Here is a 26,208-nt window from a genome sequence, read left to right as displayed (position 1 = left end):
AATGATAGTGATGTTAGGTCAAATTCAATTTATTTATTTAAAATAAAGTGTTAAAGCTGCAATCTGTAAGTTGCCTTTATTTCGCCATCTCTGTTTGAAACATACAAATTGCAGCATTTTATTTTATTTTTATTTTTTATCTTATTCTTTTGTATTACAATTGTATGTATGCTCCATCCAGCAGAGTAACTCGAGGGCAGAAAAATGAGCTGATGTTAAGAGCGCTGATAATGACGCCCAGAAATAGTGTGGTCCAGTCACGTAGCAAAGTGGTGAACGTACACGCTTGAGTACTCCCTCAAATATAATCAGCGGCCCACCTGATCCACACATATATAGCTCAAGTGCACTTGTACCCTGAGGTTTATCAGCACGAAATACCACCCAGCTTAAAAATAACATGATGGTCATGCTGCTGGTGATGTGCTACTGTGTTTATTGATGCTGAGGTCTGATTGATGTTTCCTGGTCTGTCCTGCACAGTGAGCTTAGGGAGGACATGATGCAATGATATAAACACTGGATGACTGGAGGTCCCCTGCTTATCAGTGTCTAAGCATGGCTGGCCTACAGCTGGTGACCCCTGCCTCCTCACCCATGGGGCCTTTCTTCGGTCTCCCATGGCAACAGGAAGCGATCCATGACAACATATATACACCAAGGAAATATCAGGCAAGTCTTTAGGGATGCTTTGTAAGTTTAAAGCAATAGTTAATCTGAATATTAAAATTTTCTCCTAATTTACTCAAACCATCCCAGATGTATAGACTGTTATATTGGACATGCAGAATTATTTTTTAATTGAAGATGAATACAAGAGGTCTGCACAGTTGTGGGCTATATCTAAAGTCTTTTGAAACCATGCAGTAACTTGCGTTTTATTGCTTGAATAAGTTTTCTTTTCTCACCAGGTTGAACTTCTTGAAGCAGCTCTTGAACACAATACTATAGTCTGCTTAAACACTGGCTCAGGGAAGACCTTTATCGCAGTGCTCCTAATAAAGGAACTCTCCCATCAAATCCGTGGAGAAGATGGGAGGAGAACCATTTTCCTGGTGAACGCAGGTAAAGAATTGTTTTCATGCATGTTTGGCAGGCCATTTTTGTTAATATTAGGATAATAATATTTCTGTACCTTAAAAATCAAACCCATGACCTTTGGGATGCTTAAAGGAAAACGAATTAATACATACCCATATTTTTTTCAATGCGTGCACTTAATTTTTTTTACAGCGTGTTGTGAATGTGTTAGCATTTAGCCTAGCCCCATTCATTTTTTAGGATCCAAACCGAGATGAATTTAGAAGCCACCAAACACTTCCATGTTTTTCCTATTTAAAGACAGCACAGTGTGGTGGCACAAAATAAAACATGGAGATTTTTTTAAGCGGATAAAAAATGAGAACTATTTTGTATAGCGGAAGAGAACTTAGTTTGTAGCACTTCGACCTCGGCGCGCAGTAACATTGACTTTGGTCAATATTACTGCGCCCGAGGTTGAAGTGCTGCGAACTAAGTGCTCTTCCGCCATAAAGTGTAGTTCTTGTTTTTATCCGCTTAAAGAATCGCCACGTTTTATTTTGTGCCACCACACTGTGCTGTCATACCGCCACCGGCGAGAGCGTCAGAGTGGCCAGAATTCATTCATTTTCAATGAGAGCCGGCGCCGAGCAGCGGCGCGTCATGTATGGTGTGAGCGTCAAGGAAAGTTGAAATCAGCGCAACTTTTTGGTAATTAGCTATGAAGTGGTTCGGCAGCAACCAATCAAAAGGCGGAAACGTTTGGCGGCAACCAATCGGAATGGGAAACGTTCGGCGGCAACCAGTCGGAAGGCAGCAACGTTCGGTGGCAACCAATCAGAAGGCAGAAACATTCGGCGGCAAACAATCGGAAGGCGGAAACGTTTGGCGGCAAACAATCGGAAGGCGGACACGTTAGGCGGCAAACAATCGAAGGCGGAAACGTTCGGCGGCAAACAATCGGAAGGCGGAAACGTTCGGCGGCATCCAATCGGAAGGCGGAAACGTTCGGCGGCATCCAATCGGAAGGCGGAAAAGTTCGGGGGCAAACAATCGGAAGGCGGAAACGTTCGGCGGCAAACAATCGGAAGGCGGAAACGTTCGCAGGCAAACAATCGGAAGGCGGAAACGTTCGCCGGCAAACAATCGGAAGGCGGAAACGTTTGGCGGCATCCAATCGGAAGGCGGAAACGTTCGGCGGCATCCAATCGGAAGGCGGAAACGTTCGGCGGCATCCAATCGGAAGGCGGAAACGTTCGGCGGCATCCAATCGGAAGGCGGAAACGTTCGGCGGCATCCAATCGGAAGGCGGAAACGTTCGGCGGCATCCAATCGGAAGGCGGAAACGTTCGGCGGCATCCAATCGGAAGGCGGAAACGTTCGGCGGCATCCAATCGGAAGGCGGAAACGTTCGGCGGCATCCAATCGGAAGGCGGAAACGTTCGGCGGCATCCAATCGGAAGGCGGAAACGTTCGGCGGCATCCAATCGGAAGGCGGAAACGTTCGGCGGCATCCAATCGGAAGGCGGAAACGTTCGGCGGCATCCAATCGGAAGGCGGAAACGTTCGGCGGCATCCAATCGGAAGGCGGAAACGTTCGGCGGCATCCAATCGGAAGGCGGAAACGTTCGGCGGCATCCAATCGGAAGGCGGAAACGTTCGGCGGCATCCAATCGGAAGGCGGAAACGTTCGGCGGCATCCAATCGGAAGGCGGAAACGTTCGGCGGCATCCAATCGGAAGGCGGAAACGTTCGGCGGCATCCAATCGGAAGGCGGAAACGTTCGGCGGCATCCAATCGGAAGGCGGAAACGTTCGGCGGCATCCAATCCATCCGCTTAAGAGGATTTCAGAGAATGCATTAGAGCATCAAGCGTCCACTACACCTTTTCTATAGTGTCATTGGCAAGGCAGCCAGAGCTTTTATTGACACTTACCACTGGCAGTGTGATAGCACAGTTACACGTGTAACTACTCATGAAACAGTCTTTAAATAGGGAATACATGGAGGGGTTTGGTGGCTTTTAAATTCATTCCTGTTTGGATCCTAAGGAATGAATGGGGCTAGGCTAAATTCTAACACATTCACGACACGCTGTACAAAAGTTAACTCCACACATTGAAAAAAGATAGGTATGTATTAATTTGTCTTAGTTGAGGTAAGAACATAGTAAAATATTGAAAAACGGTGGCGTTTTTCTTTTATGTGGTGGTGCTGATTATTCTTTTGTCGGCATGAAGCATCATCTGTGGTTCAGCAAGCATCTACTGTCCGAACCCACTCCGATCTCCAGGTAGGCGACTACATGTCTGAAGAAATGACATTGTGGCCTGAGGAGATGTGGAACAGAGAGCTGATAGAGAATCAGGTGTGATTATGTTCATTTTTACCTGGTGGGGAATTAATTTCTGTAGCTGGATGTCATTCTCCATTCTCTCCTCTGTAATATTCGCTCATCCTTATTTTTGTAATCTTTAACATTTGTTAGGTGCTGGTGATGACGTGTCACATCTTCCTGCATGTGTTAAGGAAAGGAGTCTTGCCACTATCAAAAATCAACCTGCTGATTTTTGACGAATGCCACCTCGCAATCACAGACCATCCTTATCTGGAAATAATGAAGGTGAAATTGCAAGTCTTACAACACAAGAAAATCGCATCTGTCACTGTATGATAAAGCGATGACAAAGTTCTCATCTAACTGTCACTTCTCACTGATGTTAAAAAGATGTCAATCCATTGGTATGGTATTATTTGGCATGCATTTAATCCAGGAGATTGAATGTTGGAGCTCTTTCTGACCTATACTTTTTCATATCTGTACAGTTATACTTTAAAGGCCAACACTTTCTGCTAGTTGTTTTCTTCATTAAAACTTAGCTTTAAAGATACATTAATGTTCTGATATTTTATTAGCTGTTATAATGTTTCAGTTTACAGAATATTTGGTGTTGTCAGAGGAGGTTCACATTTAATTTTAAACATAGCATTATAACCAAACTGTATATTGTATCTAAATCATCGTTGTAGGTTTGTGAGGGTTGCCCAGGCTGTCCTCGGATTCTGGGTCTGACCGCTTCCATTTTAAATGGCAAATGTGACCCCTGTGACCTGGAGGAAAAGATTCAGAACCTGGAAAAGATCCTGCAGAGCAATGCAGAAACCGCCACTGATCTTGTGGTGTTGGACAGGTGCGTTTTGTCTTAAAGACATTTTGTCTTGGCTAAAATTTTTAGAGGAATAGTCTACTCATTTTCAATATTAAAATATGTTATTACCTTAACTAAGAATTGTTGATACATCCCTCTATCATCTGTGTGCGTGCACGTAAGCGCTGGAGCACGCTGCGACGCTTCGATAGCATTTAGCTTAGCCCCATTCATTCAATGCTACCATTTAGAGATAAAGTTAGAAGTGACCAAACACATCAACGTTTTTCCTATTTAAGACGAGTAGTTATACGAGCAAGTTTGGTGGTACAAAATAAAACGTAGTGCTTTTCTAAGCGGATTTAAAAGAGGAACTATATTTTATGGCGCAATAGCACTTTTGGGAGTACCTCGACTCGGCGCAGTAACACCCTCCCTCTCCCATTATGAGAGTGAGAAGGGGAGCGGACTTTTCAGGCGAGTCGAAGTACTCACAAAAGTGCTATTACGCCATAAAATATAGTTCCTCTTTTAAATCCGCTTAGAAAAGAGCTACGTTTTATTTTGTACCACCAAACTTGCTCGTATAACTACTCGTCTTAAATAGGAAAAACGTTGATGTGTTTGGTCACTTCTATCTTTATCTCTAAATGGTACCATTGAATGAATGGGGCTAAGCTAAATGCTATCGAAGCGTCGCAGCGCGCTCCAGCGCTTACGTGCACGCACACAGATGAGAGAGGGATGTATCAACAATTCTTAATTAAGGTAATAACATATTTTAATATTGAAAATGAGTAGATTATTCCTTTAATAAATACAGGCCCTGGTGTGAGCGGGAATGTGCCTGTCTCTCGTCCACACGTGATCCAATCGGATCTTAATACCAGGTTTAAACAGCGCCTAAATAGATTGTATAATGTTTCTTGCATGTGTTTGTCCAGGTATGCGTCTCAGCCTCGTGAAGTGGTGCTAGACTGTGGGCGGTACCAGGATGACAGTGGTCTCACTGAGAGGCTTCTGAGAGAGCTGGACGAAGCCCTACATTTTCTTAACGACTGCAACTTAACTGCTCATCGGGAAGACCGAGATCCCACATTCATCTCCAAACAGGTTTCCTTAACAATTACTTAATTTAACCAAGGTCTTTGAAGGATTATAGATGTGTAATCTCAACTATTGGCTTTTTAATTATGTATTAAAGTTGAGAACGCACTAGTTTTGTTTGCTACGACTTCATCAGGTGCTGAGTGACTGCCGAGCCGTGTTAACAGTGCTGGGCCCGTGGTGTGCCGATAAAGCTGCCGGGATCATGGTCCGCGAGCTGCAGAAATACATCAAACACGAACAGGAGGAGCTTAATCGCAAATTCCTACTGTTCACGGACACCATTCTGAGAAAAATCCACGCCTTGTGTGAGGAGCATTTCTCGCCAGCTTCCCTGGACCTGAAGTTTGTCACTCCAAAAGTCATCAAACTTTTGGATATCCTCCACGAGTACAAGCCTTTCGAACGGCAGCAGTTCGAAAGCGTGGAGTGGTATAACAATCGCAATCAGGACAATTACGTTTCTTGGAGTGATTCTGAGGATGATGATGAAGATGAGGAGGCAGAGGCGAAGGAGAAGCCCGAGGCTAATTTTCCCTCGCCGTTCACCAACATCCTCTGTGGAATCATCTTTGTGGAAAGGAGATATACAGCGGTTGTTTTAAACAGGTTTGTTTGCTTGTAATAATGATTTCTGATTTAGGACAATTAATAGTATGCTTCTCACGTGGCTTCTGTTTTGTCTGTGTCTGTCAGACTTATTAAGGAGGCAGGCAAGCAGGACTCCGAGTTGGCATACATCAGTAGCAACTTCATCACAGGTCACAGTATTGGCAAGAACCAACCCCGCAACAAACAAATGGAGGTGGAGTTCAGAAAACAAGAAGAGGTGAGTGCATGGGTCAAGATCTATTCATTAGAAGTAACTTACTTCCTGCTCTTCAGCCAATCCGCTCTATTGATTTTACTAATTCGCATTGCAGGTCCTGAGAAAGTTCAGAGCCCATGAAACCAACTTGCTCATCGCAACCAGCATTGTGGAGGAAGGCGTTGATATTCCGAAGTGCAATTTGGTCGTTCGGTTTGATCTGCCGACGGAGTACCGATCGTATGTGCAATCCAAAGGCCGCGCTCGCGCTCCAGTCTCCAATTACATCATGCTGGCTGACAGCGAACGGACAAAATCATTCCAAGAGGACCTCAAGACCTACAAGGCCATAGAGAAGGTCAGTGGATTGAAATTCTTCCTGAAAATGGTCTGGTTTAAAATTAAATACGTGATACTTACAAATACTTTTACCTTAGATCCTTAGAAACAAGTGTTCAAAATCAGCAGAATGCAGTGATTTTGAATTGGAGTCGGAGAACGATGATGACAACGTTCTCCCGCCTTACGTCCTGCGGTCGGAGGATGGCGGCCCCCGCGTTACAATTAACACTGCTATTGGTCACATCAACAGGTTTTTATATTTTTCTCCACCACTGATGTTATTTCAATAAATGCATCTATTAATCCCATGTATTTGTCTCGTGTAGATACTGTGCGCGATTGCCCAGTGACCCGTTTACTCACCTTGCTCCAAAGTGTAAAACCAGGGAGCTGAAGACTGGAGGTTATCAGTCCACACTCTTTCTTCCCATCAACTCTCCACTTCGAGTTCCTGTCCTCGTACGTGGTTGTCAAGCGTGTTCTTCCCAGCCATTGCATGAACAAATGTGTTCTAATGAATTAAGGAAAGAGTCTTATAAATGTTTCTTCATCCATTCAGGGTCCAACAATGAGCTGTGCAAGACTTGCAGAGAAAGCCGTCGCTCTTCTCTGTTGTGAAAAGCTGCACAAAATTGGTGAGCTGGATGATCAATGTAATACTCTTGCTGGGGCATTCTGGGATTGAAAGCCACTGATTCACAATGTTTGTTTTTAGGTGAGCTGGATGATCATTTGATGCCTGTGGGGAAGGAAACTGTGAAGTATGAAGAGGAGCTGGACTTGCATGATGAAGAAGAAACTAATGTGCCAGGAAGACCGGGTTCAACCAAACGGAGACAGTGTTACCCGAAAGCCGTGAGTATTGGGAACCTTTAAGTTAAATGTAATATGTTTAAATTTAAAGGGATAGTTCACCCAAAAATGAAAATAATGTCATTAATGACTCAACCTCATGTCGTTCCAAACTCGTAAGACCTCAGTTCATCTTTGGAACACAGTTTAAGATGTTTTAGATTTAGTCCGAAAGCTTTCCGACCCTCCATTGAAAATCTATGTACGGTATACTGTCCATGTCCAGAAGGGTTGTAGAAGCATCATCAAGGTGGTCCATTTGACATCAGTGGGTCAGTTTTGGTCCATACATTTTGGTCCAAAAATTACTGCTTTATTCAATACTACTTTAATACTACGCTTCCGGATTTTTTGTGAACCACATGCACGAGACTAAAGTCACGTGACTGCAGTGACGCTGCTGACATACGACGCTGCTGACGTGTTATCTGGTAGCCCCAGCTTTTTTTTGTGTGCCGGAGCTTCATTTACTGTCTGAGGGAGACGCATGCTGTAAGTTTTGAAAAAAAAATGTGCAAACATGTCTGAGGATAACACATCAGCCGCATCACTGCAGTCACGTGACTTTAGTCTCATGCACTTTATTGACCAGAAGTCAATAAAGTCATAATTTTTGTTGTTTTTGGACCAAAATTTATTTCTGATTCTTCAAAAATTCTAACAGACCCACTGATGTCACATGGACTTCTTTGATGATGTTTTTATTACTTTTCTGGACATGAACAGTATACCGTACATAGATTTTCCATGGAGGGTCAGAAAGCTCTCGTCTAAATCTTAAACATCTTAAACTGTGTTTCCAAAGATGAACGAAGGTCTGACTGTGGGTTCACACCAGCCGCGTTTGAGGCGTCAAATTAGCGTCTACCGCGTCTAGTTTGCCGCTTGAACATTTTGAGTTTACGCGCTTCATTCGCGTAGTCATCGAGACATTCATGCGGAAATTCATGTCATGGGGGAGGGGCTTCTGCGACTCCGCTCGCTTTCTGTTATCATGTCACTACTAGAGCAAGCTCCTTGATTGATTAACGCGCAGCGTTTTCCGCCAAAGTTCAAATTTTTCAACTCGGGTGTTTCCCGCTGCAACGCTCAATTCGTGCCATTCGCCCAAATGAGGCAGAATCGCATCTATCGTGCCACGCTAAACACCTCATTCGCGCTGCGAGACTTCCAGACGCACTTAATATTGATATCACTTGCGCTTGACGCCTCTACCGCGGCTGGTGTGAACGCAGCATCACAGGTTTGGAACGACATGAGGTTGACTCATTAAGGACATTTCTTTTCATTTTTGGTTGAACTATCCCTTTAAGCACATGGTATAGAAATGCAGGTGTAGAATAATGTCTATTTTTTTTCAGATACCAGAGTGTCTGCGGGGTTGTTACCCTGTACCAGAGCAGCCTTGCTATTTGTACGTAATTGGGATGGGCCTCACCACCCCTCTTCCGGATGAGCTTAACTTTCGCCGGAGAAAGCTGTACCCACCAGAAGACACCACCCGATGCTTTGGCATTCTCACAGCTAAACCAATACCTCGGGTAATCACCTTTATCTTCTCTTTTTGAATCTTCACAGATATTCATAGAAGAACTTGGTCTTTGTTTATTGAGACTTTGAAAAAAACAAGCATGATTTTGGGGTTGTTCTCTGTCCCCAGATCCCTCACTTCCCCGTGTACACGCGTTCCGGTGAGGTGACCATCTCGATCGAGCTGAAGAAGTCCGGCTTCACCCTGAGTGCCGAGCAGCTGGAGTTGATCACTCGCCTGCACCAGTACATCTTCTCTCACATCCTCCGCCTGGAAAAGCCAGCGCTGGAGTTCAAACCCACAGAGGCGGATTCTGCCTACTGCGTTCTACCTCTCAACGTCGGTGAGTGCTGCAGTCACTTGCATCCCAGCCAAAAAGTTACCTCGCCTGATTTTTGTCAGTTTGTCACATGGATGCCATGTTGTATCATTTCTGTTCAGTTGAGGATTCCAATACCTTAGACCTGGATTTCAAATTCATGGAAGAGATTGAAAAGTCCGAAGCACGCATCGGCATTCCAAACACACAGTACACCAAGCAAAACCCATTTGTTTTCAAATTGGAAGACTACCAAGATGCGGTCATCATTCCAAGGTACAAAAAATTACTCTTGATCTTTAAGCCGTTTGCGTTCCAAAAAGCACTTCTCTGTAATTAAGTTCTCAATAATAACTTCTTTTACTTTGAACCAAATGTGAACCCTACCTTTCTGCCCAATTTCTCCTTCTCAGGTATCGTAATTTCGACCAGCCGCATCGCTTTTACGTGGCTGACGTTTACACAGACCTCACCCCGCTCAGTAAATTCCCCTCCCCGGAATATGAGACTTTCGCTGAATACTACAAAACTAAGTACAACCTCGACCTGTCCAATGTTAACCAGCCGCTGTTGGATGTGGACCACACATCTTCAAGGTAGGAGGTCATAAGAAGAAAATACAAGAGGAATTCTGGTACGTGCTTTTTTGAATTACATTAAATATCTGTATTGGTCTTTTCCTGTAGATTGAATCTTTTAACTCCCCGGCACCTTAATCAAAAAGGGAAAGCCCTTCCTCTTAGCAGCGCAGAGAAGAGAAAGGCCAAGTGGGAAAGCCTGCAAAACAAACAGGTATTAACCGCCGAAAAGAGTTTGCGGGACTAATAAGTCATCATACCTGAATTATGTCTAATTTCCTCCCATTAAGAGTGGTAACAGACGTTTAACGCGTATCAGATAACAGTATCAGGATGCATTTTTGTTTCATCCGCTTAGATTTTAGTTCCGGAGCTCTGTGCCATTCACCCTATTCCTGCCTCGTTGTGGAGGAAAGCCGTCTGCCTTCCCAGCATCCTCTACAGACTTCACTGCCTCCTGACGGCCGAAGAGCTGCGGTCTCAGACAGCCATAGATGCAGGTGTAGGGGCTCAGACCCTGCCTCCTGACTTCAGGTCAGTCGGACTCAAACTTTGACAAGGCCTTACGCAGTTACTATTAAAGAGATAGTTCACCCAAAAATGAAAATAATGCAGTGTTTCCCACAGGATTTTGAGAGACTGTGGTGGTGATGACATCACACGCCAATTAGCATATATGTGACGTCATCGTGTCGTGTTTGCGTTTGATCTAGTGTTGGCACCTGAAATATGTTTCACTTTTACTCTTTGATCTGTATCTGTATTTGATCTGTATCATATATCACATCATATTTTAAGCCGAATTAAGCTGTTTTAAATAGTGAAATAAAAATGTAAATGGGAATCATGAAAATTCTATTTGTGGGGGCCAGTGTTGATTCTGTGGTGGGCCACCATAAATAAATCAATGTATGGGAAACACTGTAATGTCATTAATGACTCACCCTCATGTCGTTCCAAACTCGTAAGACCTCGCAACACAGTTAAAGATGTTTTATATTTAGTCCGAGAGATTGTTGACACTTCATTATAAATCTACAGACAGTTTACTGTCCATGACCAGAAAGGTAATAAAAACATCATCAAAGTAGTCTGTGTGACATCAGTGGGTCAGTTGGAATGTGTTGAAGCATCGAAAAAACATTTTGGTTCAAAAATAAAATAAATTACGACTTTATTTAGCATTGTCTTCTCTTCTGCGTCTGCACGTGACTGCAGTGACGCGGCTGACGTGTTATCTGGTGCGCCCCAGCGCTTTTTCTTTTTTTTGTGTGTGTGTGTGCCCGGGCTTCGTTTACAGTATGAGACGCACGATGTAAGTTTGAAGAAAAACTTCGCAAACATGTCTGAGGATAACACGTCATCTGCGTCACTGCAGTCACGTGACTTTAGTCTAATGCATACGCTTCACAAAAGATGCGGAAGAGAAGACAATGCTGAATGAAGTTGTAATTTTTGTTATTTTTGGACTAAAATGCATTTTCGATGCTTCAACACATTTTAACTGACCCACTGATGTCACATGGACTACTTTGATGATGTTTTTATTATCTTTCTGGACATGGACAGCATACCGTCCGTAGATTTTCAATGAAGGGTCAACAAGCTCTCGGAATAAATCTAAAACATCTTAGTTCCGAAGATGAACGGAGGTCTTAAGAGTTTGGAATGACATGAGAGTCATTAATGACATTAGTTTCATTTCTGGGTGAACTATCCCTTTAAATATACTGTATCAAGGATTTATTTTTACTGAAACTTCTTTACATTATGTAGGAAGATTTTATGTAGAGTACCGCAAATTGCATGACTTAAGTGTCATAATATACAATCCTAATCATGTCGACTCTTGACCACAGGTATCCTAATTTGGATTTCGGATGGAAGAAATCCATCGACAGCAAGTCTTTCATTTCCTGTCCCAGCACATGCATGGAAGACGACGATCACTGTAAGCACGATACAAGCTCAGATTCAGACCACACTGCCCAGGAGGGCTGCAACACGGAGGCCTCCGAGCCTCCCTATGGCGCTCTCCCCTGTAAGAACTGCAACACACCAGATGAAAAGCTAGAAAATGTGCTCCCTGTGACTGATCTCCAGTTGCCGAACAAAGATGAGAGCAACTGCAACCTCCCTAATGGCGGTCGGGGCGGCGACCACCTCCCGCACACCTGTGACATTTGCCAGTGCTCTCAGCCGGGCTCGGAGAGTGACCTATCGACGCAAACCACTACCTCAGCTCAAGTGCGGCTCTCTCCAGCCGGCGAGCTACAGCCCCGGCCCGGTGATGAATGTAACCCAGGGGTGAACTCGGATCTCTGCGACGGACATGTGAAAAAAACTACCTCATACTGTTGCCCTAAACCAGAGATGGCAACCAGCACCACAGCACCTTCTACCGTGTCATCAGAGATCTTGACATATTCATCCGCCTGTGAGCACCCGGCTTGGGATTCGCCGAAGACTTTGGGCCCAAACCCTGGCCTCATCCTGCAGGCTCTGACCCTCTCCAACGCCAGCGACGGTTTCAATCTGGAGAGGTTGGAGATGCTGGGCGACTCTTTTCTGAAACACGCCATCACCACCTACCTGTTCTGCACGTATCCTGATGCCCATGAGGGCCGCCTGTCATACATGAGAAGCAAGAAGGTGGGATTTAGCCTCAAATCTTAATACTTATTGTAATAACATACTACACTTAATACAATGACTTACTATTGATAAAGCAAGCAACTGTTTACTACATAAGTTATATTTTCACACATTGACTGAGCTTAGGAATCAGTTTATTGTATTTCTTTAATAAATGCCAAATTTAGCTTAATTTTACATTTACCATAATTTTTTTATTGGTCATTACCCCATATTTAACTTTCTTTATTATTTTAATACAGATAATAATTTATCTTCACACTTTATATGATAAACGAATCTCTTTTTCCTTGTATAACTCCAGGTCAGCAACTGTAATCTCTATCGTCTGGGAAAGAAAAAAGGGCTTCCCAGTCGTATGGTGGTGTCCATTTTTGATCCCCCGGTAAACTGGCTGCCCCCGGGCTACGTCGTGAATCAGGACAAAAGCAGCACGGACAAATGGGACTCAGATGAGGTATGAGTCAGCGAACAGCTTTTGTTTACCCGCTGGGTTAAGTCAAGCTTAACCCAGTATCAACATGCATCTTCATGCACAATTACAAGTTTGTTTACATGGCTCTTTGCCTTGAGCTAAGAAACGTCTTGGCAGAGTCAAGCAGCAGCTGTGTTCCTGTCATTGCCACTAGGGGGCAGGTTCATCCTTTCTGGGAATTTATAAAACATATTTATGTTGTAATTGTAAAATATCAGATAAATAAACCTCACAATAGACATGGTTGCTAAACTGATTGTAGATTAAATGAAACTATGCCGACCTACTGAAATTCCTTTAGAAGTTTTGCAAATGAATATTGTTTCCAACAATAAATATTTGGGCTGTCAAAGATTAATCACGATTAATTGCCTACAAAATAAAAGTTTGCATAATATATGTGTGTGTGTGTTGTGTGTAATCATTATGAATATATAAATACACACATACATGTATACATTTAAGAAAAAAAATTGTTGATTTTTTTATATTATACATAAAATTACATTTTTTACATATATAATTAAATAAATAAAATTAAGTAAAGATATGCCATAAAAATATAAATAATATATACATGTACACATCTTCTAAATACATACATGCATGTGTGTGTGTGTATTTATATACACATGTGTGTGTGGATTTATATACACATGTGTGTGTATATATATATATATATAGAGAGAGAGAGAGAGAGAGAGAGAGAGAATAATTATATTATGCAAAAACAAACTTATTTTAATGCGATTAATCTTTTGACATTTATTTTGAATGCGATTAATTGCGATAAATCTTTATACTTTAAGGGGATGTGCATAATTTATTTCACTCTTAAAATAATCTCCCCAATCGCAGTTTAATGTAAGGAGGTCAACTATAACTAAGCCATTGGTAGGTTGAAACCCTCAAAAAAATTTTGTGAACATTGCAAAACATTGATGTTCCAAAAACTAGACGAGCTTAAAGGAATAGTCTACTCGTTTTCAATGTTGAACTATGTTATTGCCTTGGCTGGGAATTGTTGATGCATCCCTCTCTCGTCTGTGTGCGTGCACGTAAGCGCGCTGCGACGCTTCGATGGCGTTTGGCTTGGCCCCATTCATTCAATGGTATCAAACGGGGGTGGGGTTGGAGGTGACCAGGCGCATCAACGTTTTTCCTATTTAAGACGAGTAGTTATGCGAGCAAGACTGGTGGTACAAAATAAAACGTAGCGCTTTTCTAAGCGGATTTAAAAAAGGAACTATATTGTGTGGCGTAATAGCACTTTTGGGAGTACTTTGACTCGCCTGAAAAGTCCGCTCCCCTTCTCCCTCTCATAATGGGAGAGGGAGGGTGTTACTGTGCCGAGTCGAAGTACTCCCATAAGTGCTATTACGCCATACAATATAGTTCCTCTTTTAAATCCGCTTAGAAAAGCGCTACGTTTTATTTTGTACCACCAAACTTGCTTGTATAACTACTCGTCTTAAATAGGAAAAACGTTGATGTGTTTGGTCACTTCTAACTTTATCTCTGTTTGATACCATTGAATGAATGGGGCTAAGCTAAATGCTATCGAAGTGTCGCAGCGCGCTCCGGCGCTTGCGTGCGCGCGCACGGATGGTGGAGGGATGTATCAACAATTTTTGGTTGAGGTCATGACATATTTTAATATTGAAAATGAGTAGACTATTCCTTTAAGAAATAACAAAGCTTAGCCAATTGTGTAAGTTTGGGGAGGGGCTGTGTGTTTGTCTGACCAATGGCAGATTGAAGGAGTGTACAAGCATCACGCACTTCACTTTCAAATTAAACTATTAGGATTATTTATTTAATATTTTTCCGTATGGTGTTTGCACATGGTCAATTAAGATAAATGGAAAGAAATTTGGCATGCTGCTGGTTTTTACCGAACCTTTCCATGCATTTCGATTCTGTATGTTTTGAATCCCTGTGTGGTTTGGGGTCTGCATATATGGGGTCTACATAAAGTGAACTAAATTCGCCTTGGGCACAGAAATTGTGTCACTCTCCTGTATTATTACAGTATTAAGTGTCCAGGATATTAAGAAATGATGAATATGCAGCAGAATATTTTTATTTAATGATAAAAAGATGATTTTCAAAGTGCATTTTATCTTTAAAATCACATTAAGATGGGTTGAGTCATTGCCTTGGACTGCATTTAAAGCTTCTAATACTGTCTGCGGTCGAACCAAAAACACTTTAAAAACGTAATCTTTGCAAATCTGTTAGAGATACTGGGATTTGGCTTTACAGCACTTTTGGACTCGGTTTGTCCTTGTTTGAGTATTAAAACATTCTGGTTTCGGTTCTCAGAATAAGTATTTGGCCAACGGAAAAGTCAGCGAAGATGAGGAGGATGATGAAGACGTGGATGTCGAGCCATTTAAGGATGAAGTGAACGTCGAAGATGAGCTTGAATACTATTCCGAGCACATCAAGTTCATCGATACCATGCTGATGGGCTCAGGAGCCTTCGGAAAGAAAATCTCTCTCCACCCGGCCGATCCCGGGAATGAGTGGAAAGCTCCCAAGAAATCCCACAACACCCATTTTTCCCCCGAGGGTGGCCCTGATGAGTTCGACTACAGTTCCTGGGATGCCATGTGCTACCTTGACCCCAGCAAAGCGGGCGAGGAGGACGACTTCGTGGTCGGCTTCTGGAACCCCTCGGAGGAAAACTGCGGTACGGATATCGGGAAGCAGTCTATATCCTACGACCTCCACACTGAGCAGTGCATCGCCGATAAGAGCATAGCTGACTGTGTGGAAGCCCTGCTGGGCTGCTACCTCACCAGCTGCGGAGAGCGGGCGGCTCAGCTGTTCCTCTGCTCTCTCGGGCTAAAGGTTCTGCCGGGGGAGCAGCAGAGTTCCGGGCGGTCGGCCGAGCTGCAGTACGGCAGGCTTAAGATTCCTCCCCGATGCATGTTCGAGCACCCGGATGCCGAACGCACCCTCAACCACCTAATCTCGGGCTTCGAAAACTTTGAAAAGAAGATCAACTACACGTTCAAAAACAAGGCGTATCTTCTGCAGGCCTTCACGCACGCTTCGTATCATTACAACACCATCACAGGTTTGTGGTTGTCATTTTTTGCTGTTTTTTGAATAACTCGAATTGATTCAATATGTGAGTCAATACATTGATTCAGATATATAATTTGAGAAATAGATTTGTGAGAAAAGTTTTAAAGTTTTTTTTTGGACCATTTTTGGACCATTAAGGAGACGATAGGAAAGTATAGGGTGAAGAAAGGGGTATGGGATTGGCGAAGGACCTCGAGCCAGGACTACACCATCGGCTCCGACATCAAAATTTATTATTAATGCTATATTATGCTGAAATGTTTTTTTTGTGTATTAATTTGGTGTCTTTTTAACCCCTTTTTTCCATCCTGTACCTCGGGCAGATTGCTATCAGCGGTTGGAGTTTCTTGGTGATGCAATTTTAGACTACCTCATAACTAAGCACCTTTATGAAGACCCCCGGCAGCACTCCCCAGGCGTGCTGACCGACCTGCGTTCTGCGCTCGTCAACAACACCATATTTGCTTCCCTGGCTGTCAAGTACGATTACCACAAGTACTTCAAAGCCGTCTCACCCGAACTGTTCCACGTGATCGATGATTTTGTGCAATTTCAGCTGGAGAAAAATGAAATGCAAGGAATGGATTCGGAGGTGAGCTATCATCCCGACGTTATCTGTTAAAGATATTAAGCCTTGGAAATGACCGAAACCTCCAGCGTTTAATATATGCCAGTGTCAGCAGCATATATGTATAATGTTTCATAAAGATTAAGTACTGTGACATCCTCTCATTGGCAGTCATCGTGAATCTGGTCTGTGTTTGTATTTGTTTTTTAGGTTTTTGGATTGTAAAAAATGCAGTTGGATTTAATTTATTTCGAAATGGTTATCTTGGCACCGAATCTAGGCTTGTTTGACTGGAAAGCATTTTATGCCTAAGGGAGAACACTGGATATAGAAAGAGGAAAGACAAATTGAATAAAATAAGTAATGTTCCCCTTAATTACATAGTTGGGTAATGCTGTCCCCAATATTGGACGGATAGAGTTTTTGTTAAGACTAATACTGAAAGTAATTGATCGCAGTTCATTTCGAGAGGAAATACCATCATAGTGCAACGTAGCAATTCTGTCAGTGCACATTTTAAATTACAACCACAGCTCGGCAAAACATTTTCATCTTTTTGTTGTGTGTGTGATTAGTTTTGAGATGAGAGTTTGACATGGATAAGCACAGTTGTGAGAAAACACTTATTTTTTCATATATGTGAAACTGATTGTTTTCACTCTCTATCGTAGCTTCGCCGATCGGAGGAAGACGAGGAGAAGGAGGAAGATATTGAGGTCCCTAAAGCAATGGGAGACATCTTTGAATCGCTAGCCGGTGCAATTTACATGGATAGTGCCATGTCGCTTGAGACAGTTTGGCAAGTGTATTATCCAATGATGAGGCCACTCATAGGTAAGAGCCAAAGACGCACTCACGAGTAAATCACGTCTGCATTTATATTCTGCCTGATTGTCTGCTAGCTCATGTGGCGAGAGTCGTACGTTCAGTCATTTTCCGACGTCCTGCCATTTTTGCCCGTGATGAAACTGCAGATTGAAATGCTCCGCTTTTGTTTTCTTTCGTTTTCTAGAAAAATTCTCCGCTAATGTCCCTCGGTCCCCGGTGCGTGAACTCCTGGAGATGGAACCGGAGACGGCAAAGTTCAGGTGGGTACATATTTCGCTTACACGTTTGTCACATATTTACACAATCAAATGCAAAATGACATGCATGGAAGCGGTCATTTGAATGTAATGAAGTGAAAAAGTTGCTGTGTTACTGTGTGTTTAATAGTAAATATGATGCACTTTAATACATTTGGAAGTTACTTCCACTTTCCTGGAATAAGGTGCAGTTTGGCATTTATAATAACTTTTATATGTGTTAAGATATATAATGTGTACACACACACACACGCACTTACGGTATATGTGGTTTTTCCATAGACCTAATGACGTATATACTGTACAATGTGTAAATTCTATCCCCTAAACTTAACCCTCACTGAAAACTTTAGCCATTTTTGTATTCAAAATGTCCATTTACCATGATTTAAAGCCATTAGTTTTATGAGGTCACAGGTCAGTGTCAATTTCAAGTGTTCCAAATGGTCTGAATTAGAGGTCTTCTCGCGTCCAAAGAAATATACCTGACCCGTATCACTTTTTACCGGAACCCGACATGCCTGAATCTTTTTTACCTATTTCCCCACCTAAGAGAAAACATTTGCATAAAAACGTGTTCCTGTTATGTTAATCTGCAATACCGCAATTATCCACTAGATAGACTTACCCAATTTATAAAAAAACTGAAGCCAAAACGTTATTTACTAATTTTAAACTCTATTTATGTTTTGGTATTCGTTCTGAATCTGATCTCTAACAAAATTCCTTCACAAAAATGCAATTATTTCAGCTTTTTGCTAAAAAAAAGGAGAGAAAAAATACAGATAGGATAAGGGGCGGTTCACATTTCGCATCTAAATCCTCTCGGAAAAAGCGACCATTGGTTGGTTCTTGTCACATGATCTGCGGTGCGCTTGCGGAATTTTAGAAAGTTGAAATGTTTTTAACTCGATGCGGTGCGGACGCGCCTAGAAAAAGCGAGCGCATACCGCGCGCCTACATTTGAAATAACAAACTTGCACACGCAAAAGACGCGAAATGTGAATTGCCCCAAAATGTTTTTTTCCCCGATTTTGTTTGTTTGTTTATTGTTGTTTGAAAGCAAGAGGGTCTGTTCTTTCATTTGATATATTTGTATGTTTATATATTTTTTTAGAAGAAAAGTTTCCTAGAAGGCATTTTGTTGAAAATTTTATAAAAACCACAAAAAAAGCTAGCGGGCAACTTTTCAAAAAATGGCTGGCCAGAAATGAGTTAAAGAATATAAAAAATATAATACCTGACCCGTGTCCGAGGCACACGTTAGGGATGCTTGACTATAGGAAAGATCCTAATTATTTTGGTAAAAATCATAATGTTTATTTAACAAGATTTCTTAATGACTGTAAAACATGCATTTATATGTATTGTTATGCTTAAGCTCGCTTGAAATGCATAAAACTTTACAAACATAAACAGGATTATTACTTGACTTCAGACAGATGCTAAACCACAACTCTCTGCACGTGCGAGAGAGAGACGGATAGAGAGGCACCACGATGCAGCTGATTATATTTTAAACAAAAGGGATAGTTTACCTCAGCTCGCTTAAAACGCATAAAACTTAACAAATACATAAGGATTGACTTCTGACTACTGACTTCGCAAAGATTTGAGAGCGTGTGCATGTGTGAGAGAAAGAGAGAGGCGCAGCAGTGCAGCTGCTTATGATGCACTAGATTTATAACACAAAACGAAATGACAGAAACCGAATGCACAGACTAATCGAATCACTTGGATTATCTTGTTTTTGCAATCAAAATGTGCAAAAATCGAAATTATTAATTATTGTGCAGCTCTAGCACACACAAAACTTTTATACCTAAACAGGCTAGGGTCAAACATCGGGTTTTCGAATCTAAGTGGACCTGTGAAGACCTCTAGTCTGAATACTAACATAATTACATAAATGTGATATTTTACAGTTTTTTTCTCTTTTTATTAAATTTACAGTAATTTCTAAAATTAGGTTTCACATTGTAATGATGAGGTATAGGGCTGTCACTTACGAACTTTGTCACTTATTGTGCCGATTATGACGATTAACAGTGTCTGTTTAGGTCTTTGACATTTAATTCTCATAATTTTTTGTTTGTTCATAAAATAGTTTTCACACATTGTTGTGATTATTAAAAATGAGGTTTACCTTAAAAAGTAAATATTAATACACAACACATTTAAAAGTAATTATTTAATGAATATATCTTTAAAAATGTGAAAATTCTTCATAAGAAATAAACACAATAAAGTCTCTGAAAAATAACTGAAAATAAAAATGCATTAAAAATAAACTGACTATACCAGAACAGACCTTAAATAGTAGCCAATCCTACTAAGGTCATATTAGTACTGGACAACACTGGTGGCTGCAAAAAATCAATTCCTTACAGATCCTTAAGAATAGCATCATTCACTTCCCTAAATATGGTATTGCTGTTTTGGAAATGTATGTTTTACCTGCCAGTTCATACTGCGTGACAAAGTTCTGCAGCATTTCTTTAAATGCTGTTTTTTTCACTGTATTTAATGGCTTTGTAATGTATTGCCTTACACTTTCAGTTAAGGAGCGCCATCTGATACGGTCTCATTTATACAGGCGCTGCAGCTCCCCCTTGTGTTTTTAAAGAGATGTGCAATCATTGCGGTGATCTGAAATCATTGCGATGAGGTCAAACAATCGCAATGAGATGATTATTTAATCATTGTGACAGCCCTAGTGACGTACTGAGTGTAGATTGATGAGAAACAAATGAATTTAAACGATTGTGGTATCAGGCTGCAACATCATAAAATTATTAAAGTGAATTGGGTCTGAAATGTATTTACGCATTTGGCAAACACTTTTATTCAAAGCAACTTATGGGGCCTTTCAGGTATTCATTTTTATAATTATCTATGTTACACCAGGATTCAAAACTCAGACTAATGCGTTGATAAGGCTGTTTTTATTAGGTGAAAATGTTTAATTACACGCACAAATTTCTCTATTTTGCTCCCAACAGTCCTGCCGAAAGAACCTACGATGGAAAAGTACGGGTCACAGTGGAGGTGGTGGGCAAAGGCAAGTTCAAGGGCGTGGGCCGCAGCTACCGTATAGCCAAGTCAGCGGCCGCCCGCCGAGCTCTGCGCAGCCTCAAAGCCAATCAACCTCAGGTCCAAAACAACTGAGACAGCAGACACCCCAACACATCAGTCAAAAAGTACAGCAGAAACCTCTCGGCACCAGTTCACGACCAAGTGAAGAATCGTCGCTAACTGCAGCCTCGCTGGGGTTGTCAGATTCAATGAATTAATTACATCAAAAGATTTCTATATAATTCACATGGGGTTAATTTTTTATTTCCTTTACATGCGCAAATACAATCTTTCTTTTTCTCCCCGGCTTCGTTGATCACGAGTGCTTTTTAAATGTATTGCAAGTTAAGAAAAAGGTCAGGTTTTTTCCCTTTTTCATCAACATAAAAAATATTCATAGCTTTGTGGTAGTGAGATATATAAATCTTATAGATATATATATATAGTCAACTAAATGAGAAAAAAATGAAATGCAAAATTCCTCAATCTGTGCACTAGTGCCAGTTTTCAGTTTTGGCAGAAAAGGGCACACGGAGCGAAAAAAAATGATGTTGGGGTGAGTCGAGTGTTTTTCTCTGTCACGAGAAGATATTCTCAAACATAATTGCACTTACCTTCTCTAGGGTCCGTTTTATTTCGACACTAGTTGTGAACATTTTGGCAGATCAAAACCAAAATCATTTAGCTCTATATATTTTTCGGAGAGAAAGGCCCTTTCCTTAAGATGGATGGGAATTTGACATTCCTGATTACTGTAATCTAACGGCACTTGCGGATGCATGTTTGTGTAGCTATCATAAGCCAACTGGATGGGTTGTATAGACGTCATAGAGTTACCAATCTGCGTTACACAGTATATAATGATATTAAATGTTTATTATGACATGCATTGATATTTGGGTTTCAGTAATGTCTTTTGATACAGATATTGTTGAACAGATATCTCCATTAGCTAGACTGACTGAATTAGTTTTGATATAATAATGCGAATGAAACACATTATCACCTGGCGAAATATGCTGCAGATTTTATATTAAAAACAAGCAGAATGGGAATAAATAGGATTGGGTAATTCTGTAAGACACAAAGCACCTTTACGTACAGTCTTCAGGACAAACCGACGTATCGCTAGATGAGACTTCACTTGCATCACTTACCAAAGTCGATACTGATACAGTGTTGTGAGGTTGCACCTGTGAAGTCCATCCCTCAACATTCACGAGTTTATAGATGTAGTAACCAGCCTTTATGTTAGCGTAATGTGTTGTAGCCTTTAAATGTTTTCATATTAATAGGCATTCTCACTTGAATACCTCATTTAATTGCATGCATTTTTTTTTTTTTTTGGTGCTATGTTTAAGCTTGAATTTCTCATCTTTTTTGCACTGTAACTGTATTACCTCTTAATTTTACCTTTTTGAAATCTGTTGGGTTGTTTTTCTGTTCTGTCAGCAGTCAAGCTATAGTATCTAGTTGGAAAATTCAATTTTTTTATGCTTGAAGGGGAAAACTTTCTCCGCACATAAGCTTGATGTTTCCGACGAGCTTCGAAAAAAAAATGTGCATCCAATCAGGAGGGTTACTTAACGCTTGTGAAAATCGATGGATTGCACTCTATATAAGCCATGCATCTTTATCACCAACTCTTCTTCACCGTTTAAGGGTGCAAAATTTTTGTTTAGGCCATTTTTGGAAGGCCACTTGTATCAGCTTCACATAATCCCATGCATTGCTACCTCAAAAGACCCCTGCGGATAGTTTGACCTTTAATCCCAATGTCAAATTCTATATTTTGTGGATTTGCCTTTTTTAAATATGAATGGCATTAAGGCACAGTATTGTATGTGCTCATCAGCACCTTACAGGGGGATGAATTTATCTATATACTCACGACTATTTGCACTAAAGTACATTCCCACTGACGTTGAATTTGCATCTTTTTAATGGATAATGCATCGGTGCCTTTCAATCCTGCAACGTTTAATATCTCGATTCAGTGGAACCTCGACTTTTGCTACTGTAGCAATTCTTCGCTCTGTTTTCTATACAGTTGGACTTTTGGTGCCATGCTTCATATTGAACATTGATTTTTTTTTTTTTTTGAACATGTGGCATATACGTTGTTCCTGCTTTTCAGTCTCAGTACGCCGTTTTGTTGGATACAAATTATGTCGTAACCCAATAGCCAGCATTTTGAAAGTCTCTGAAGTACGCCACTGCCGACAGCGAGTGCAATCTTGTTCAGTTCGGCAAGAGTTAAGTGACCCTCTTTACAGGATCTCAGTCGCGACCCCAAAAGATTAAAAGTCGTTGAATCTAAATGAGTTTCCGCTTTTTCACTTACAGACCGAGTTTAGTGACTGGTATGCGTTAGGGTTAGGTTGTGCGCCGACCCTGCAATATCACTGTTTCTATAACCTTAACCCTCAGACAATTGCAACTTTTTTAGCTTGTGTTACAATGTGTGTTTTTTCCTAGCCCACTTTCTTTTTTGTAGCTTACTTTCAGAGAATGTGAAATCATATGGTGCCACCACCTTAATAGAGATTTTTATGGGGACTTTTATTTTGACAACAATAATCGATCATGCCAGAGTTAGTCCTACAGAACGGATATCAAATCTTTCTAGCACCTGTGGGACTGTTGACCTTAAGTGGTCCTCCATTGTATCATATGCTGCAGGTTTTGTTTTCCTTCATGGTGGAGAATAATTTTGTGTTTTTCTTTTTTTTTTGAACATGTAGCACAAATAAGCATTGCACTCGGGCGCCATACTTTACCTCATGTCAGAACTAAGTAAAAAAGAAATACAAAACATGTATATATGATGCCGTAACGTTTAAAGGAAAAACTTGTGGTTTTGGCCTTGCTGCTGTGTGCATCGCTGGTATTTACCAATGTATTTAAAAGAGATCGGAGAGATACAATGTGCCTGCAGGATATCATCAGAGAAAATACACTGTAGAAAAGTAGTGTCGAATCTCTACAATCTGGGGCTAAATATGTGTCCTATCTATGTGTACATTCATATTTTGCCTTAATGTAATACTTTGAATATTGAACTGTAATGTAATCCATCGAGTCCTTTGACTGGCATGATTTAAAATTTGTCGGGACAACAATGTCCCCACCTCCTCTTTCACACACATATTAGTTACGTTATATGTCCACATGTAATAGTGCATGTCAGTGGAAACCCCCTCATCCCGTTTTCTTTATTTTTTTTAGGCTAATACATTGTATATATCTGATCAAATGCCCTGAAATTTATTAAAAAGGGCTTTATTTCATAGCAAAGTGTTGTGCTTTTTTTTAAAAGAATAAAAAAAGTTAATGCACACTTGGCAACAGGAAGGTGATTATAACTGGACTGAAATGTGTGCCAAGCTTCCCCTGCAAGGGTTTATGAAAATGTTGTGAGCACCATAGATCACAAACTGTATGGGTAAGGATTTGAAAATGGGGAATTATGGGCCACAAACTGCAGCAGACTTTGTGTATTGTTAGGGATGTGTATTTAAATGACTATTTCTCATTCATACTGTATCAGCGCTGCAGTGGTTTGCATTCTGCACCTTACGGATCACAAGAAAAAACTTTACAATTCTGTCCCTCCCCTTTTTTTCCCTTTTTTAAGTAATTGTAGCGGAGTATATCTACAATAAAGTTATGGTATGGTCATTCACTATGGTGTGTGTTTTATGTCTTCATTTTTTTGCTGTAATCTGTATTTATTGATGTATTGTTTTATAACTACTACTATCATGTGAAAAACTGGTCAGAGGCCACGGTGTAAGCGTGGGCTTCGCGGCGCAGGCGTGCGCCGATGACCTCAGTATTTTCCTAACCCAAGGAGCGTTTTTGCCTTCCGTTTACGAGTGCTCGGAGGCCGCTCGGTTTTAGGTGGACTCAGCAACCATGACTGATGTTTTAATCACATTTGCACAGAGCCTTATGTAATAGATGAAGTAGGTATGAACTGCGTTCGCGAGTATACTTTTTCGCTCTCGATGGGCTGTTTTATGGCTTTGTGTATCCAATTCTGCGCTTGCACATTTTGCATGGTTGCGTCAGTGTTTGCCAAGAAGTGATTAAAAAAGTTGGAGTGCTCGGTCTTGGTAGGTGAGAAATGACCTCACATCAGCTGTGCAAGCACAGTGGAACACACTTTCTGATAGAAGAGATTTGCCACAGCAGTACTAGTACCGATTTATATCTGGATTTAACTAGATAGGTCATTGACAATATACCATGAATTAAGTCTGATGTTTGTTGATTTTGCAACAGGTCTGACCACATTGGAAACTGAAATTCTCAATCTGATTTAATTATTGAGCCACACTGTAAAAAATGTAAAAAAAATATAACTCTGGGGTAATTGTAACACGGCTACTTTACATTTTTATAAAGCAATCTGTGCTTTTGGTATTTTTTTCTTGCTGTCCGAATATGATCTCCTGTGAATTTGTGAAAAGTTTTAATGTGTTATCATATGGTTTTTTTTAAAGATTTCTGAGTTAGATGTGTAATAAGTCACCAAATCGAACCTTATATTATTATAATCACTGTCTTGTTACCTAAAACACCACCATTTTGAAACATGTCAGCAACTTGATAGCTGGGATTTAAAACATATTACACAGCGGGTTTAGTTGTAACACGGTGTTATAATTAAGCCTCATGTGTACAATGATAATGAAATAAAAACAATATAAACACTATTCATCAAAATGATAACTGTTAATACAATATCAGGGGAAATAACTGGCAATTTAGATTTTTTTGTCGGAATTTTGCAGCTCTTTAAAAAAAAAAAAAACTATATGCATTGATGAATAATACAAGGATGGTTAGATGAAGGATCATGGTTGGATAAATGTGTGGATATCTATTTATTATAGGAAGATCTATAAACAATATCCACCTTTTGACAGAATTTTATTAAATTATTTGTGTTAAAGGATTAGTCCATTTTCTTAAAAGAAAAATCCAGATAATTTACTCACCACCATGTCATCCAAAATGTTGATGTCTTTCTTTGTTCAGTCGAGAAGAAATGTTTTTTTTTTTTTTTGGAAAACATTGCAGGATTTTTCTCATTTTAATGGACTTTATTAGAGCTCAACATTTAATACTTAACTCAACACTTAACAGTTTTTTTCAACGGAGTTTCAAAGGACTATAAACAATCCCAAACGAGGCATAAGGGTCTTATCCAGCGAACTTTTAAACCACAACTTTTCGTATAGGTCCGGTCCAGCGCGACCTAACGTAAATGCGTAGTGACGTAGGGAGGTCACGTGTTACATATATAAAACGCACATTTGCGGACCATTTTAAACAATAAACTGCCACAAAGACATTAATTAGTATCAGTTGACATACAACAATGTAGGAACGGTCCTCTTTGAAGACGCTTGTAAACACTGGGGTGGAGTTTCGCGTTCATCCTCTGTGACCTCTTGACGTCATGACATATTGCGTGGGGTCATCACGACCGGATCTACATGACGAGAACTTGTGCTTTAAAAGTGTATATTTGTTGTTT

General features: G+C 40.8%; 1 protein-coding gene across 1 annotated transcript; it reads left to right on the top strand.

Annotated features, from left to right (window-relative positions):
• Window positions 1-539: 539 nt before the first annotated feature.
• On the top strand, window positions 540-24,345 carry dicer1 (dicer 1, ribonuclease type III). Its single transcript, XM_073869293.1, has 26 exons — window positions 540-672; window positions 912-1,065; window positions 3,261-3,388; window positions 3,509-3,643; window positions 4,051-4,211; window positions 5,114-5,282; window positions 5,413-5,885; window positions 5,973-6,105; window positions 6,200-6,442; window positions 6,522-6,676; window positions 6,753-6,885; window positions 6,986-7,061; window positions 7,142-7,281; window positions 8,640-8,819; window positions 8,939-9,152; window positions 9,251-9,404; window positions 9,542-9,724; window positions 9,815-9,920; window positions 10,065-10,240; window positions 11,566-12,358; window positions 12,666-12,818; window positions 15,162-15,921; window positions 16,256-16,524; window positions 17,172-17,334; window positions 17,513-17,588; window positions 20,588-24,345. The coding sequence occupies exons 1-26, from the start codon at window positions 559-561 to the stop codon at window positions 20,751-20,753; spliced, it is 5,607 nt and encodes a 1,868-aa protein (XP_073725394.1). The 5' UTR covers window positions 540-558; the 3' UTR covers window positions 20,754-24,345.
• The last annotated feature ends 1,863 nt before the right edge of the window (window positions 24,346-26,208 follow it).

The sequence above is a fragment of the Misgurnus anguillicaudatus genome, chromosome 7, assembly GCF_027580225.2.
Source record: "Misgurnus anguillicaudatus chromosome 7, ASM2758022v2, whole genome shotgun sequence".
NCBI classification, from domain to species: domain Eukaryota; kingdom Metazoa; phylum Chordata; class Actinopteri; order Cypriniformes; family Cobitidae; genus Misgurnus; species Misgurnus anguillicaudatus.
This window is presented reverse-complemented; position numbering and strand designations above follow the sequence as displayed.

Coding starts and splice junctions, on each gene's coding strand:
- dicer1 (XM_073869293.1), top strand. CDS start 559: ATGGCTGGCCTACAGCTGGTGACCCCTGCCTCCTCACCCATGGGGCCT. Junction 673..911: donor ATACACCAAGGAAATATCAG/GCAAGTCTTTAG, acceptor TTTTCTCACCAG/GTTGAACTTCTTGAAGCAGC. Junction 9,921..10,064: donor AAAGCCTGCAAAACAAACAG/GTATTAACCGCC, acceptor TCATCCGCTTAG/ATTTTAGTTCCGGAGCTCTG.